Below are 15,178 nucleotides of genomic sequence, written 5' to 3' on the forward strand. Positions count from 1 at the left end.
AAACACTCGAATAGTGAAGTTTCACTCACTGAGGCCTCAAGCGATGTTGGTTGCTCCACCGGCTTTTGTTTAAGGAAACGTGGGAATCACAGGCAATTCTCACTGGTTTTTAAGATACTCGAGGAGTCCGCAGCACCCTGACTTTTTTATGATTTGTAAGAGAAAGAACGGACCAAATTAATGCAACAGATAACCAAATAAAAAAATTGGAGGGTCGCAGCTTCTGACCACAGGTTTGGCAGGGTTTGTCATGAGATCCTAATTGCCTGGTTTCTTCTGCTATTTATACATGCAAAACCATTTTCTTAGCTCTGCAGTGAAAGGCGCAGTTGTTGGAGAGGAGAATTTCGCCATTCAGATCACCAATTAGGCCATGACATCAGCAGGGAGTTGAAAAAGAGTGAGCAGAAGGGGTGTTTTTTATTCCACGACACTAATAACCGTGGAAGCCCAGAGTGGCAAGTGAGAATTTTGTTTTTCTGGTGATCCATTTTTCTAAGTGTGATCTAAATTACTTCCTCTCCTCTCCTGTGTTTATGACTTGTGATCTGGTGGAGGGAAAAAAGGTTTTCCCAGAATAATTTTCACTCATTTCAATAGGATTCTTTTTAATATATATTTTTATTGTGGTTGTTGAAAAATGTTAGTGGCAAGTTCCCTGTAGTTGGATGTTTTTTTCATGTTCCATGTGTGGAACCCAGCGAGAATATTTTTTTCTTTCACTCAGTTCCACATGCGAAACAAAAAAAAAATCTTGGAAACATAAATTAGTGTTTTCTTCTAAATTTGTTTTTTTACTTGGTTCAAATTCAAATGTTTTTTCTACTGCATTTTTTAGTTGTTTTCACAGCTGGCAAAACCTTTAAAAATATTGATTTACTTTCTTGCTTGGAGTTCAATGAGAAGAGTGGCAGCATTAGACTGGGAGCAAGGTGAAACAGCGCAGTTCTATGGTAACATAATACAACTGAGCCCTCACATTAAATGATAAAATACACCATTGGTCCATGTCCTCTAGAATGACATGTGCAATTTCTCTTCATCTGATGCCACTATCGACAAGACAGCATTCCCGTTTTCTGATCTTACACCACTATGATGAAGGTTTGTTAAGGTTTAGACCCCAAAGAACCTGAAAACTACCTGGACTTTGAGATAACTACTGTCAAGTTAGGGAAACACTTTGTTTTGATTACAAGCGGACCGTCATTGTCATGTTTACAGTATCCGTGTTTGGTTAAGATTATGGAATGATCAACAAAACCAACTCTGACAGTCAGAAAGAACCAGGAAACAAAAAGGTCCAATGTTGTGTTGACCCATCCGACCCAACCTCCTGCCTCTGCAGACTTTGTGGTTCTACAACACTGTCACACCACTTCCTCCTTTTAGCTATAAAATTGCATGTAGCACATACATTCAGTTTTTCCTTTCCATTAAGTCTTGTGGAGAGCAGATCGAGAAGCTGAACTTCGTCATCATCCATAGACAGGTGACAAAAAGATACATAATGTACAGGATTGAAGGTAAACTGTTAAGTTGATATGTTTCATCTGTTCACTTAAGTAAAAACAAGTCAACACTGTATATAACTGTATATACATCATCATTAATAATTCTATCGTTTGATGATAACGTAGCCTCCATTAGACAGCAGCTAGTGTTAGCATTCATTATAGCTAATGTTACTGTTTGAATGCGATTGGATTAGGAAAGATGTTCAGAAATATCAACAGCCATAGGAAGTTGTTGAATTCTAACATCTGAATCTAACACTAGCTTTCAAGTTTGGCCAAATGTGCCTCCAGATTTTCACTTATCATCATCTTTTCAGTTACTGATCGATCGGGAACAATTTGTCAGATTAGCTACATTTATATGACTTGCAACCTAGAACACATCAGCATCACAGCATTCAAATTTGCAACCCTAAGCGTGACATTGGAGGAAAATGGCAGTAAGTAAGGTCAGCAGGTCACCAGTCTCAAGTGTTGATATCTGTACGCAGATTAAAGTGACTGGTCTTCACGGACAACAGTCATAATTATCAGTCATTGTAAAGACTGATAAAGGCCATTGTCACTTAAACATAAAGAATTGTTTTTTTATACACTTACCAAAATTTTCTTGTAAGAAACTTTTCCAAAATCCACCAACCAGCACCTCTAAAGCTCACTGTTAACACGTTATATCTCATTTGTTTCATTCTTATAACGACAGTGTTGTACTGTCACAGGGTTATGTGCTGGACTCTTTCTTGGCCGGGTGCAGCGACTTCTTGGTGTCTTCCTGGTGCTAAGCTAACCAGCTTTCTTAGCAAGAAAAGGATGAAAAAGAAGACGACAGATGTCACGAGTCAAAGAATGATGCAAATGTAGGATTAGAGTCACATCTGTCAGTCAAAGGACTATTATTAGAGCGCTTATACGTACTATGTGCCTGCACCACATAGGTCCACACAGCCATTTGAATGCCTTTGAATGCACGTGAGCCCTTCAGCAAGGAGGAATCAAACCTAAAAGATTCTCATTATATAATGCAGCATGTGTCTGCAGGCAGGCTTCAGAGCAGAGAGGCTGTCAAAGGCTACAACTCGCACCTCATACAGCAGCCGAGAAAAAGAGGGGGAAGGAAGGAACGCGGAGCAGGACGAGGATGATGAGCTCTCTGAGTTTTGTCAGCGACTCTTTGTTAGCATCCCAAAGATCAGCAAGTGGTTTCAGACCAGCACGAGCTCTGAGGGGGGGACTGAGGGCCAGAGAGACACATGGATGAACAAAGTAGGCATAGTATTTCCAGCAAAGCCTTCAAGGTAAGACCAGATTTTTCTGACTGTTTCCTCTGTGTTTATGAGACAGTAAACACACTTATTTTGGTGTGTTTCTGTTATCAAAATAAAGCTGAAATCGCATTTTACACACTCAACAGTTCGTCTTTATTTCAATGGGCTTCAGAATGAATAGATTAAAACATGAGTTGACAGAAATGTTTTACTACTGTTAGGATCTCATTACAGATTGAATGTTTTTGTAAACTGTTGTTTGAATAGGAATTTCACCAAGCCTGGCACTGACAACAGAGCCGTAAACCTAACGGACCACACAGTAAACAAGAGCACTCTGGAAGTCGACCCGAAGCGGAATTGCCATTGATCCCACCAAACAATTCCACTTCCCCTCCCGTTGCCGGACAATGCTTCCCAGCAAAAAATAGAGCACCAGGGATGTAAGAAGAAAGGGGGAGGAAGAGGAGGAGGAGATGGAGGAGGAGAGACAGAAGGGAGGGCCGCGGGGGGAAACACACTCTCGTGATGCCCCTGCTTTTCTTCGCGTGCCCCCTGTGTGGATGAACAGTTTGGCACTGGGACGACACTAGGCTAAGTCCTCAGGAGCCAGATCCTGTTGATGCTCACAAGAAGAAGAAGAAGAAGAAGGCTGAGGCAGCACATCTTTGCATCCTCACTTGACAACTGTCCACTGAGTTAAAGGAAGACCTGTATCACCAGGGGACAGATACAGGAGCCTCTAATTGATCTGAAACAGCCGGTCAGACGAGTATCCAACGGCAGCAAAAACAGGTAAGCCACAACATTTAACGTCAAAGTTGTCACAGGATGCTGATATTTGGGTGACACTTTCAGCATCTTATTTGGGAGGTGAGAGGCCTGGTGTGCGTTAGAGTCCCTGTCCTCTCCAGCAGGTACTCTGTCCTTCTTTCTACCTCCCTCCTCTCAGCTCATAACTCTCGCTAGGGACAGATATATTCAAACAAAGTGCTGCACTGGAGACCTTAACAAATAGAGCCACCAGCAATGTGTACATACTTTATGAAGACTTTGAGGAGTTATGATCTCTGTGGTGTCTCAGGGGCAAAAGTGTGAAACTCTGATTTAATGTTATCACAAGTGTCCCACGCAGCTCCTCGTCTCTATGCAGAAATGGAGTTTCAGGGCAGTCGTTTATTTTTATTTCTGAAAATCTCAAGCAGGAGATGTTTTTACTAGTTTTTAATATGGTGAACTAATCAAACTTTTTTGGCTCTGACAAAAGCAGGAATTCATACTGCCGTGCGTTCATCTCGATTGACAAAATGCACTAGTAAAAATGTGTCTAATATAACCGAAGTTTAAATTAAATGCACGTATTAAATACTACCCTGCTGAGGCTTTAAACAAAGGAGTGAAAGTCACAAGCTGTTAAGTCTGATTTAATGTTTACATGAGTGATGAGTAAGGAGGAAGTATTCACATTATTAACAAAAGTAAAAGTATCGATCACAGTGAAAAATACTTTTCATTACAAGTAAATGTCATGTAATCAAGATGTTCTGGAAAAAAGTACAAGAGCACAAGCAGAAACAAACTGTACTTCAAGTATAAAAGTAAAAATGCTTAGTATGCAGGTTATACAGTCTTGTGTTGTCAGTGTTGCATTTAAAGGTGCATTATGTAGTTTTTGTGACAAAATTTTAGTCAGAAGACAAAAATCTTCATTGACTGATTTTTTTATGCCTAAACAGATTTAATAAACAGACGATGTTTAACCTGAATAGACAAACTGGCCTTAAATGCATTATACTATTGTACCTTATCCATATGTGGCGGACCATGCCAACAGCTTGTTTATTCACTTGTGGAAAATTAATATTCCTTTAGTTGTTGTTTCCTTATTAATATTGTAAATAATACCTTTTTCCAAAACTACATAGTGCCCCTTTAAACACAGGATAGCTATTAAATACATTTACTACAGTGAAAATCACAGTATTTTCCTCTGAAAAGTAGCATGAGAAGTGCCTCAGAGCACATTTAACCATGGTGCTTGGATGAAAGTACTTTCAACACCAAGTCTTCTTCAGAAATCAGGTCCATATGAATAGACAAGATAAACTGAAAAGTCAATAAAGTGCCAGAAAGGTGCTATCACTTAAACAAGTCCCCAACGCCGTCAGCCAAAGTCTCATGAAGTAATTTGTTACAGTAGTTTTTCTGTTTGAAACACTGAAAAATAACCAGCAGCGTGACATTAGTCTTAATCTCCAGTAGAGTCATAAAACGGACTTTATGTTTCAGTGGAATATAACAAGCTAAACAGCAGACAGTTAATTTGTATTTCTGACTATAAAGATAGTCTTCAAAATAAAAACAATAAGAGCCAAAAATAAACAAAAGATCCAAACAGGCCAAACATCTAATCCATCTGCCTCCCTGACGAAGCAGCAGCTACCCAGGGACTTCAGTTGGGAGTGTGTTCAGCAGAATTTTCCTCCATGAAACACCTTGCAGCTGTCTGGCCAGAGGGTTCCAGTGTAATGCCATATGCAGATAAACAATAGATCATAACAGGGCTGTGGGTCTGTGTACAGTAGTGGGCAGATGAAGAGCCAGACAGCCATGTAAGGTAGCAGGCAGCGCATCGGCCCTCTGGCTTCTGCTGGTGTGACTGATATATGGCAGAATGGATCCACGCTGGCCTGTAAGTGGTGGCAACAGGTGACTCACATGAGTGGGAAGTGTTCTCCCGTCCTGCGGCCAGCATCGGATCCACTTTGTAGGTCACACTATCCCAAACTCACCCCTGCCTCCAGCGAGCCCATACAGCTAAACTTAAACATGCTCATCCTTGATTGTAATCCCGGCCCTCGTGGGAGTGGTGCACACGCCAAACAGCTGCACACGTGTTAAAATACAAGCCAGGCTTCATATCTGAGGCATGTCTGTTCAGCTTCAACTTTGACACACGTGCCAGCAGTCATTCTGATGAAATAAATCACATTTTATATCCTAAATTCAGATCATGAGACGGCCTCAGAGTAAAAATAACAATCTCTGAGCTGAATATCTGCAGCCTGGATATGTTTGGCATCTCGTGTGCAGTTCTGTTGATGTCAATGAGACTGATGAAACGTGCGTATGAATGTGTTAGCGCACAGCAGTTGTGTGGTTTGGTCTGACATTTTCCTCCGCTCCGCTCCGCTCCACTCCGCTGTGGCTGTTCCACTGAAACATTGCTGAGCTGTCACAACACTGCAGAGCGAACCGCCACAGGCAAAGATATTTTTGTTAAAGAGCTCCTGACAGAGGCTTTTTGTCTGGTGTCCTTTGATATGTGCTGCAAAGTTAAGGTTCTTCAACTTTTACCAGAGAGAACGGGAAACAAAAAAAATTTTGTCTGAGAAAAAAACAACCAGCATTCAGGAAACAAAAAGTCAGATATATAACAATCATTTAACCAAACAATTATCAGTCATAAAAAGATCAGATAATAAAGCTTTACTTTTCCAAAAAAGGAATGAACAAGTCTAGTTTAAGAGAAGTGTGCAGTTACTTCCATTTAAAAGGTGGATAATACCTGGTAGTTCTGGGATCTTGAACAATATTTAAATAAGAGAGAAGTGGTAATTTGGAAGCTTGAGAGCAACGCTGTCCAAAGTGTGGCCCAGGGGCCAGAGTCAGCTGATTTTAGTTGTTTTGAAAAAGAAATATTCATAAAGATTTATACTGTAAATTACTGTTCATCCTGTTTTATTTGGCATGAGGCAAAGTGCTCTTTGTTTAAATGTAGGATCCCTATTCATTTTTCATGAAATGAACATGTTGGGCAGCATGACATTTTGTGCAGAAAGTCAAAGTTGGGATCTTGCCACTATTTTGCTCCTTAACAATGATAGATTGGTGTTCACTTTTGGTTCATGTCCCACCACTGAGTTTCAGGTTTGCCCCCCAAAGGGAAAAGTTTGGGGCACCCCTGCTTCAGTATTTTAAATGGATATCATGAAGTAATTAATCCTTTTTGTCTGTAAGAAAGTCCAGAAATTACACATCACGTGAATGTATATGTACATTCGTTCTGCTCAGCTAATATTAGGTTAACAAACCAGTATTGTGTGACATTTATTAGTCTGTTTAGTTTAGTTGAATTAACTTGGGTGAAGCTGCTGGCATTGCAGCGGTCATATTGTGACATTGTTCAACAGAAACACAGCTAATTAGGATCATTTAGAGAGCTATCACTTTTGTTGATTGTACGTGGAATGATGTGTGCAGTGAAAATGAAACCATATAGTCCAAATATTTGAGGCATTTCTGATCTGGAACAAACTGTAGAGCCATGTAGCTATAAAAATGTCTGACACCAGCCGTCCAAATTTGGCTCTTCACATATTTTTAGAATCTAACTCAGCTGTGAGCCTGTGTGGCCTAATTTGTCCTTCTGCAATGGTGATAAACTGCAGACATGTTACCTGAAACAGTGGTTTTCCTGACTGCGTTTTACTTTCCAGTGAAAACAATAATGACGTTGTGAGGTGATGTGGTTGTTTAGAGGTGTGTTGAGATCTTTGCTGAAAAATCGACTTCATCTCCCGCGAATCCTTGTACTTAATGAACAACGCTTTATAAATACTTGTCCCTCCACTGATGTCAGTCTAAACATGCACAGTAAAAGGGAAGCAGACCGAGGCAATGTATACCCCACCATCTAATTGCCTGTGTGTTTATGAGGACGGCGTAGAGCCGGCAGTGTATCCTGGTCCTCTATGAGGATCCGGAGCCTGTCAAACAGGGCTTAGTGCTGAAAGGTGCAGATCACTGGAGGAATGTTTAAATCAACCCTGCCCCCTGTTGTCCCTGGACTGACACACTGCAGCCTGAGGGGAACCAGCTAGTTCTGGGTCTGACGATCAGTTTTTATATTCTGACAGCGACAAATCTCTGCTCTCTTATGTAACTAAACAAAACAATATCACACTCATTTATTCTGAGAGAGACATAAATCTAAAAATGGTGATGGATGTGCCACAGTTCAGCAATAAAACAAAACATGGCGTGATGGTCCTATAAAATTTCCATCCAGGGATTACTCAGCCTGAGGCTCTGCCACAGCCCCGACTGATTCTTGAACCAGTCACTCCCCTCTAAGGCAACACTGAGGCTGCTCCAACAGCCCGCGGGATTTATTGTTGTGTTGCAGGGCAGAGAAAACGCGCAGCATTTATTCCTGTTCCTCGCAGCGAGTCACAGCGGCAGCCGTCACCTCACCGTGATGCAGTTTAGTGAGCTGCTATTTCTCTGTGAGCTGCCTGGCTGCGGTCCAGACCCACTCAGTGTCAGTGAAGGCATGTCTGACTGGAAATTTAAATACAGTTTAAGTTTGTTTTAAAGTGTACTTTCTCACTTAGTTTATCATAATATCTCTCTCACACTTACCCTAGACTTTTTTTTTTTTTTCTTCCATGAACTCGTTTAACTCAACACTTCTAGCTCAGGACATACGCACAAATGCTCAGACTCAGAGATCACCCCTGAAACTTTGATCAACGTCATAGAGGAATAACTCAGATTCAAGATTCACAGTTCTGGATGCCTCATAGCCAGACTGTCCATTACTCTGTCACAGAGATTATTAACAAATATGACACCCGTGACGGTTTACAGGCAAAGCAGGCCGCTCAGCATAGGGGCACAATGTATGACAGTAAATCCATGCTTATTGCCAGGCACCCAGAGAGCCAGCAGGAGAACAGGTGTGACAGACAACCAATGGCAAAGAGGGTTTCTACAGAAGAGAAGAGCTTGTCTCTAACCTCTCTGCCTCCTCTGCCTCCCATTCTTTTTAGTACCTTGTTCCTTTTGTCCTTCGGAAATCATATTGTTTGAGATTACTTCCTCTGAGAACAGGAAGGGTCTGTTGAGGGAAAGACAAAGAGGCTGTGAGCGCTGTGCATGACTGTACTGTATGTATTCTTTCATGTATGTTCCCAGACTGACACATTACTGCACCAACGGTGGAAAGCAAGTTAATTTACTCATGTGCTGCAAGCACACTAATGAGGTCCTAAACTTCAGTATGTCTTCTTTTTCTCAGCTAAGCCTTACATCTATTTTGAAAACTAATGCTGCTAGTTTTGTTGTAGATTAATAGTGTGCGTACACTACAAAGCATCATCTTCTATTATAGGATGATTTTCGGTAATGCTAGCAGCATGGCTCATTCAACCACTTTGGTCCAGTCTCAAATATCATAAGTAATTGTTAATCATGGTGCCAAGAGGCAGGGCCAGATTCAATTAATCAATTACACGAGGTACCCAAACCCCTCTAGACCCACATACACATAACATTTGATATTTTGTAAACAAACAAGTTGACTTAAGTGTTGCATGATTAGTAATACTACGCTATATGTATATATATTTTTTTATTTATATTCAAATGGAAGGAATAGTTACATATACAGATGCTTTCTCCTGACTTTTAGAAATCTTTACACATTGACATAAAGTTTAGGATCGGAGAGGATTTTTTCTACATTAGCATGTCAGCCTTCTTATATCGTGAACATGTTAGCATGCTAGCTTACACTCAGCTGTTCATTGACACAGAGACAGTGTAAAATGCCTGTAGTAGACCCTCAGTTCTGTTCATAGATTAAGCTTACCACCACAATACAAAGTTGACCAGTTACAACATTAAGGTACAGTTACACTTTCAAAGGGGCCATTTTGTAAAATGAATACTTTTACTTTTGATATTATATATATAGTTATATAGTTTCTATACTTTAATTGATATTGGTAATATTTTGAACATAAAACTTTTACTTGGAGTTTACAGTATTTTTATCTATCGCTACTCAATGATGTCAACATCGTTACACCACACCAAAAAACATGGCACCTTACATTACCCACACTGCAACTTAGCCACTAAGTGACATCACAAAAGCCACAAAAGGCTTTTATACTATGTACGAGTTACCCTTTAATGACTTTCTTGTACTGGATGCAAGAGTTTGGAGTAAGCATAAGAAGAGACTATCACAATAGTTAATTTTGAATGAGTCCAGGGGGAGCTGTAATGTTACCAGGGTCTGCACAGGTGATGAAAGACTGCTATCAGTATGAGCTGATAAGAACATGTCCATTATAACCTGTACCTCCTGCCATTGTGCTGTCTGGACTCTCACTCCCTTCCTCCTCCAACCTCCAGCCTGTTTTAGTTCCTGTAAAGACCATCAGCGTTATCTGAGGAGGGCTTCAAGCCAGTACTTCCCTGAGTGGGACGAGGGCCAGCCTCACTTACTGGTGCCCAAACTGGTCTCCAACTGGAGCTAGTGGGAAGTTATAGCCAGAATTAAGAGCTTGCTGGAAAACAAGTGTCACACCACAAACTTTCCTATGGTAACGCTTGACATATGAGTCTTGTTTGAGTTTGACCATGTCCTCTCCCCCGTGTTTTCGTGGGTGGGGGGGGAATTGTTTTATTTCCCTGGCTGTTTTACTGATAAAGAGCACAACGCTCTGATTTCACATCTTATTGCCATATATATACTTCATAGAGACAGTGAGGGAGGGGGAGACGGACGGAGGGACAGATGGTCATGGCCATTTACATCATCTCTCTCACACATAGCCAGAGTTTGCCAGGCAGCTCAGAGCTGCACAGTGGACTTCACAATAGGAGTAACTTATAATGGAAGCTTGTGGATTACTTGCTGAGGGAAGATGTGGGAGGTAAGACAAAACTCCCAGTTTGGCTTTTTTTTTTTTTTCACTCTCTGTGATTGTAGTGATTAGATTGTGTATCCTACCTGACACACCGTTATAATAACAGTTTGTTTTAACACACAGCTTTTTGAGGAATGTATACATTTTCTCTAAGTTGCCAAGTAGGGCAGATGGTGTGACGTGTCGGAAAATCCTGTCAAACTTTTACTTTCAGCCCTCTTTTCCTTATCTTATACCTCATCTGTCTTTGATCTCTAACTGCACAGCAAAAGCTAGCAGGAGGCATAAATGTACATAGCGCGTAAAGATGTCAGAGGTCACCTCTTGTAGGAGTTTGATGGGTTTTCTTAACCCCTCAACGTTTGGGGTCATTCATTGCCCCCTTTAAAGCTGTCTGGTGAGCTGCCTTATAGGGTCATTCTTGGCCGAGACTTGCCAGCCTGTAACTGCCATGTTTGGGTCTTACTCAAACTCTCGCTAATGCGCGAGTCAAGAGGTGAAAGCACACGGGCGCAGTGGATAGACTGAGATCTCATCGACGCTCTCAGATGGAGCGCTAGAGGTTTTCATTGTTGCACGGAGGACAGCGGACATCAGAGCTGCTGATGTGAGTGAAGTCTGCCGGTCATGGTCCACAGGCGAGATCAGGCCCGGTCACGGCATCTAAAGGACAAAGTCTCCTAGCTCTGACTTGCCCCGTGGTCGCCTCTCTGCGGTCTCTGTCATGTCCGTCATACGTAATTTGGAATTGCGCGTAGGGAATGTAAACACACGTAACATAATATTGAATCATTTTCTCTTAAAACAACTTCTTTATTTACTTTTACATGACTCCTAAACTTCCTCTCCCCCTCTCGCTCTCTTGGGAAAATGGTCGTTCTCATGTCAGCGTCCTGTCCTCAAGCAATTCACAGGCAGAGAGGCTATTTTTATGCATATGATGCCACACTCACACTCAGGTCATTTCATCTGTAGGAGTATCTACAGCTGTCTGTGACTGATAATTTCTCTTCTCTCCTTTTTCTACCCTCCTCTCTCTCTCTCTTCATCCACCTCAGTGACTTTTCACCTCTAGAGCTTTCCACCTTTTCCCTCCTCCCTCTCCACTCTTTGTGTCAGCAGCGATGGGGGACTGGAGTCTCCTGGGGAATTTCCTAGAGGAGGTCCAGGAACACTCCACCTCGGTCGGGAAGGTCTGGCTCACCGTCCTCTTCATCTTCCGCATCCTGGTGCTGGGCACGGCGGCCGAGTCGTCCTGGGGCGACGAGCAGAGCGACTTCCTTTGCGACACCCAGCAGCCCGGTTGCACCAACGTATGCTACGACAGCGCCTTCCCCATCGCCCACATCCGCTACTGGGTGCTGCAGATCGTCTTCGTGTCCACGCCGTCCCTCATCTACATGGGCCACGCCATGCACACGGTGCGCCGGGAAGAGAAGCAGAAGAGGAGGGAGCAGGAGGAGAGGGAGGCCAGAGGGGAGGGCGAAGGAGACCTGGAGGGGGTGAAGGAGTACCTTCAGCAGAAGGAGAGTGGAAAAATGATCAATTCTGATGGGACTGGCCGTGTTCGCCTGAAAGGAGCACTGCTTCAGACTTACATGCTGAGTATCGTGATCCGCACAGTGATGGAGGTGACCTTCATCGTTGTGCAGTACCTGATCTACGGGGTCTTCCTCAAGGCGTTGTACCTGTGCAAGGCCTGGCCATGCCCTAACCCTGTCAACTGCTACATGTCCCGACCCACGGAGAAGAACGTCTTCATCATCTTCATGCTGGTGGTGGCCGGTGTGTCTCTGCTGCTCTCCGTGTTGGAGCTCTACCACCTCGGCTGGAAGAGCATCAGGAGGTGCATGCGAAAGAAGGCAATACAGAGGAACAACGACAGAGCTGTGAAGGTGGCCGTGTCTGCCGCATTGGAGCCCAACAGCCCCACTCGCCCCTCGGCCTCCTGCACCCCACCCCCTGACTTCAGCCAGTGCCTGGCGGCCCCGAGCTCCATGAACCCCATGACCTCCATGGCCTCTCATCCCTTCAACAACAGGATGGCACTGCAGCAGAACTCGGTCAACTTGGCCACCGAGCGGCATCACAGCTGCGACAACTTGGAGGACGAGGAAGACTTCCTGAGGATGAGATACGAGCAACCGCCCACAGAGCTGCCCAACAGCTGCGCCCCGTCCCCTCTGCTGCACTCTGGCTACATGAAGGACAAACGCCGGCTGAGCAAGACCAGTGGGAGCAGCAGCCGGGCTCGCCAAGACGACCTGTCAGTTTAGACTCAGAACCATGGGAGAGGAGGAAGGGACTGGACCTTCAGAGCCAAAGAGAAAGAGATCCAAAGATTGGCTTAGGAAGAGACAAAAAGTGAAATTTCCGGCATTGTAGCCTGACACTTGACTGTAGAGGATGGACTAAATGTTCACTTTAGAAAGGGACACTGAGATCTGAGATAGTGGACCATGTAAACTTGACATGTGTGAGAGCCCAGAGCTTGAAAAGCTGACAGCTAAACTGCAAAAGAAAAATAATTAAATATAATAAGAACAGGGTTATGGGTGTGACACCTGAATATTGCACATTTTATGTTCTAGTTAAACAGAACCAAAAATTAAGAGCGATCAAGAGGCTTTAAGGTGAGAATGACATGATGCTTGGTGTGAGAAAACTTAGGGAATCCATTTATTACAAGACAAAATACTCCACTATTCACTTTTAAATAGTACAACCAACATTTTCTTTCTCCCACTGCAAAAAATGAGATTAATTAAAGGAGACGTATTTTGCTAATTTTCAAGCTCAGTATTTATAAAAAATTTTTGGGGGGGGGGGTTACTACTAGAATAGGTTTACATGCTTTAATGGTTTCTGTAGCACAGTATTCCCCCTGAAATGCTCCTGTCTCTTTAAGGTCCGCCCTACTGAATACCCTGTCTTCTCTGATTGGTCAGCTTGCACACGCCTGAGCCAGCACCACTAACAACAACAACAGAGCAGCTGTGCTAAATCAATTCATACATGCCGACCTATGCATAAAATATGTGAAAGCTTGACATATTAAGGCGGGACTGCTGACAAGGCGTTTCAGGAGCAGTGTTTCATGTGGGAGAGAGGAGCTTCTGCTCGTGCGGACTTTGGGCTTTTAAACTTTCAAGATCTTTTACACAGACAATAACATAAATAAGTAAAATAAAAAACACTGAAGGAAAGGAAAAAAAAAAGAAAAAGCATTTGTCTCCTGCAGGAACCTTAATCTGCAATAAAACTGTGAAGCTTGCCAGTATATGAATAGGATTTTTTTCCTGTGGCGCACACAGGAGCTCAGTTCATAAAGGTAAAGTGCCTTAACAAGAGTGAAAATATCTCTCTTCCCACATAACGTGTTTCTATATATATTTTTTCCAACAGTCATCGCCAAAGACTGTCAATTTCAAGTGAGCCATATGTCAATTTGTTAATCTGATTGCACTTCACCAAAAGGTCACCACGCTTAATGTAAATCAAGAATAATCTACTTTGGAATCTAAGATAGTGTGAGTGAACTGTATCCATTAGTTATGTATCTGAATGGAGCCTTTGTGTGCAGAAGTGATGAGAGAATGTAGCCTGATTTTTAGGATTTTCCTTGTAAAGGGATACAGGACTGCTTAGATGCTGTTATGAGGAGATCCGGCCACTGGGTGGCAGCATTGCACTTAACGTTTCTCAGTTTCTCTCCTGGAGCCATTGTGTAAAATACTGAATTTGTCCCTATGCAATATGCGTTTCAGTAGATGTCTTTGAATGTATTTTGTTTCATTTCCAGTGTCTTGTTCTTACTATATGCAGAATAATTTTACAGGTTGTGCGTGATAGCTGTTTTTTTGAAGTCTAATCCTACATATTACCCACAGCAAACGTTCAGCCTGCTGCTCAGTCACTGCAGCTTCTGGTTCATTCACACAGACCTTTATGCAATAAATGTCATCACTAACCCATCACGAATCAATAAATCATCAACTGTACAATCTGCTCTCTGTTGTCCCCCAGTGTGTGTGGTTAATTCAAGTACGGCTTCGATCTTTGTGCTGTCAACATATGAAGATGTATGTGTGGTACAGAAGGACAGGATAGATGCTATTACCAGCTGTACTCTGATGAAGAACATACACATATGAAGGGTTTTTTAGATCAGAATCATATCACCATTTGCATTTCTCAGTCTGCACTCACCAGAGAGGACCTGCAGGAGACAGACTGGGGAAGTATTTACACAAACAAAGACTGTCTCGCCATCTCTGCCAGGAAGCTGAGCACCAATATCCAACTCAGTCTGTCACATGCTGAACCAAGCTGAAAGCTGCAGTAGATGATGCCGTTTTTGTTGGTCGGTTGCAGATATATTTTACCCTGGATGATGACTCCTTTCTCTGAAAATCACCCATGAGTAGTGCTGAGGCGATGTTTAAAGAGTTGTAAGGGTATTTTGTTATCTGCTTTCTTGTTTATTCAAAGAAATGTAACCGAGATGAGCATTCAAGGTGGAATATGCTTATCTAATTTCAGTCTCTAGACTTTTATGCGATGTATTTGATTGACTGACACCACCACAGGGTTTGGAAACTAAATAAATATGCATTAAGGATGGAAGGTGAGGACTACACTGCCAAAAATTTCAGAAACAAGAAATAAACAC

The 15,178-nt window shown here is 42.5% G+C and overlaps 1 protein-coding gene across 3 annotated transcripts; it reads left to right on the forward strand.

Annotated features, from left to right (window-relative positions):
• Nucleotides 1-820: 820 nt before the first annotated feature.
• On the forward strand, nt 821-14,515 carry gja5a (gap junction protein, alpha 5a). Of its 3 annotated transcripts, XM_030427251.1 has the most exons (3): nt 821-2,812; nt 3,050-3,577; nt 11,565-14,515. In XM_030427251.1, exon 3 carries the CDS (start codon nt 11,631-11,633, stop codon nt 12,780-12,782), a length of 1,152 nt encoding a protein of 383 aa, XP_030283111.1. In that variant the 5' UTR covers nt 821-2,812; nt 3,050-3,577; nt 11,565-11,630; the 3' UTR covers nt 12,783-14,515. The 3 variants fall into 3 exon arrangements, with proteins under 3 accessions (XP_030283111.1, XP_030283110.1, XP_030283112.1); XM_030427250.1 differs by having other exon boundaries at nt 821-3,577; XM_030427252.1 differs by lacking the exons at nt 821-2,812; nt 3,050-3,577 and adding an exon at nt 9,573-10,512.
• Nucleotides 14,516-15,178: the final 663 nt, after the last annotated feature.

Source organism: Sparus aurata, chromosome 9 (genome assembly GCF_900880675.1).
Source record: "Sparus aurata chromosome 9, fSpaAur1.1, whole genome shotgun sequence".
Lineage (NCBI taxonomy): Eukaryota > Metazoa > Chordata > Actinopteri > Spariformes > Sparidae > Sparus > Sparus aurata.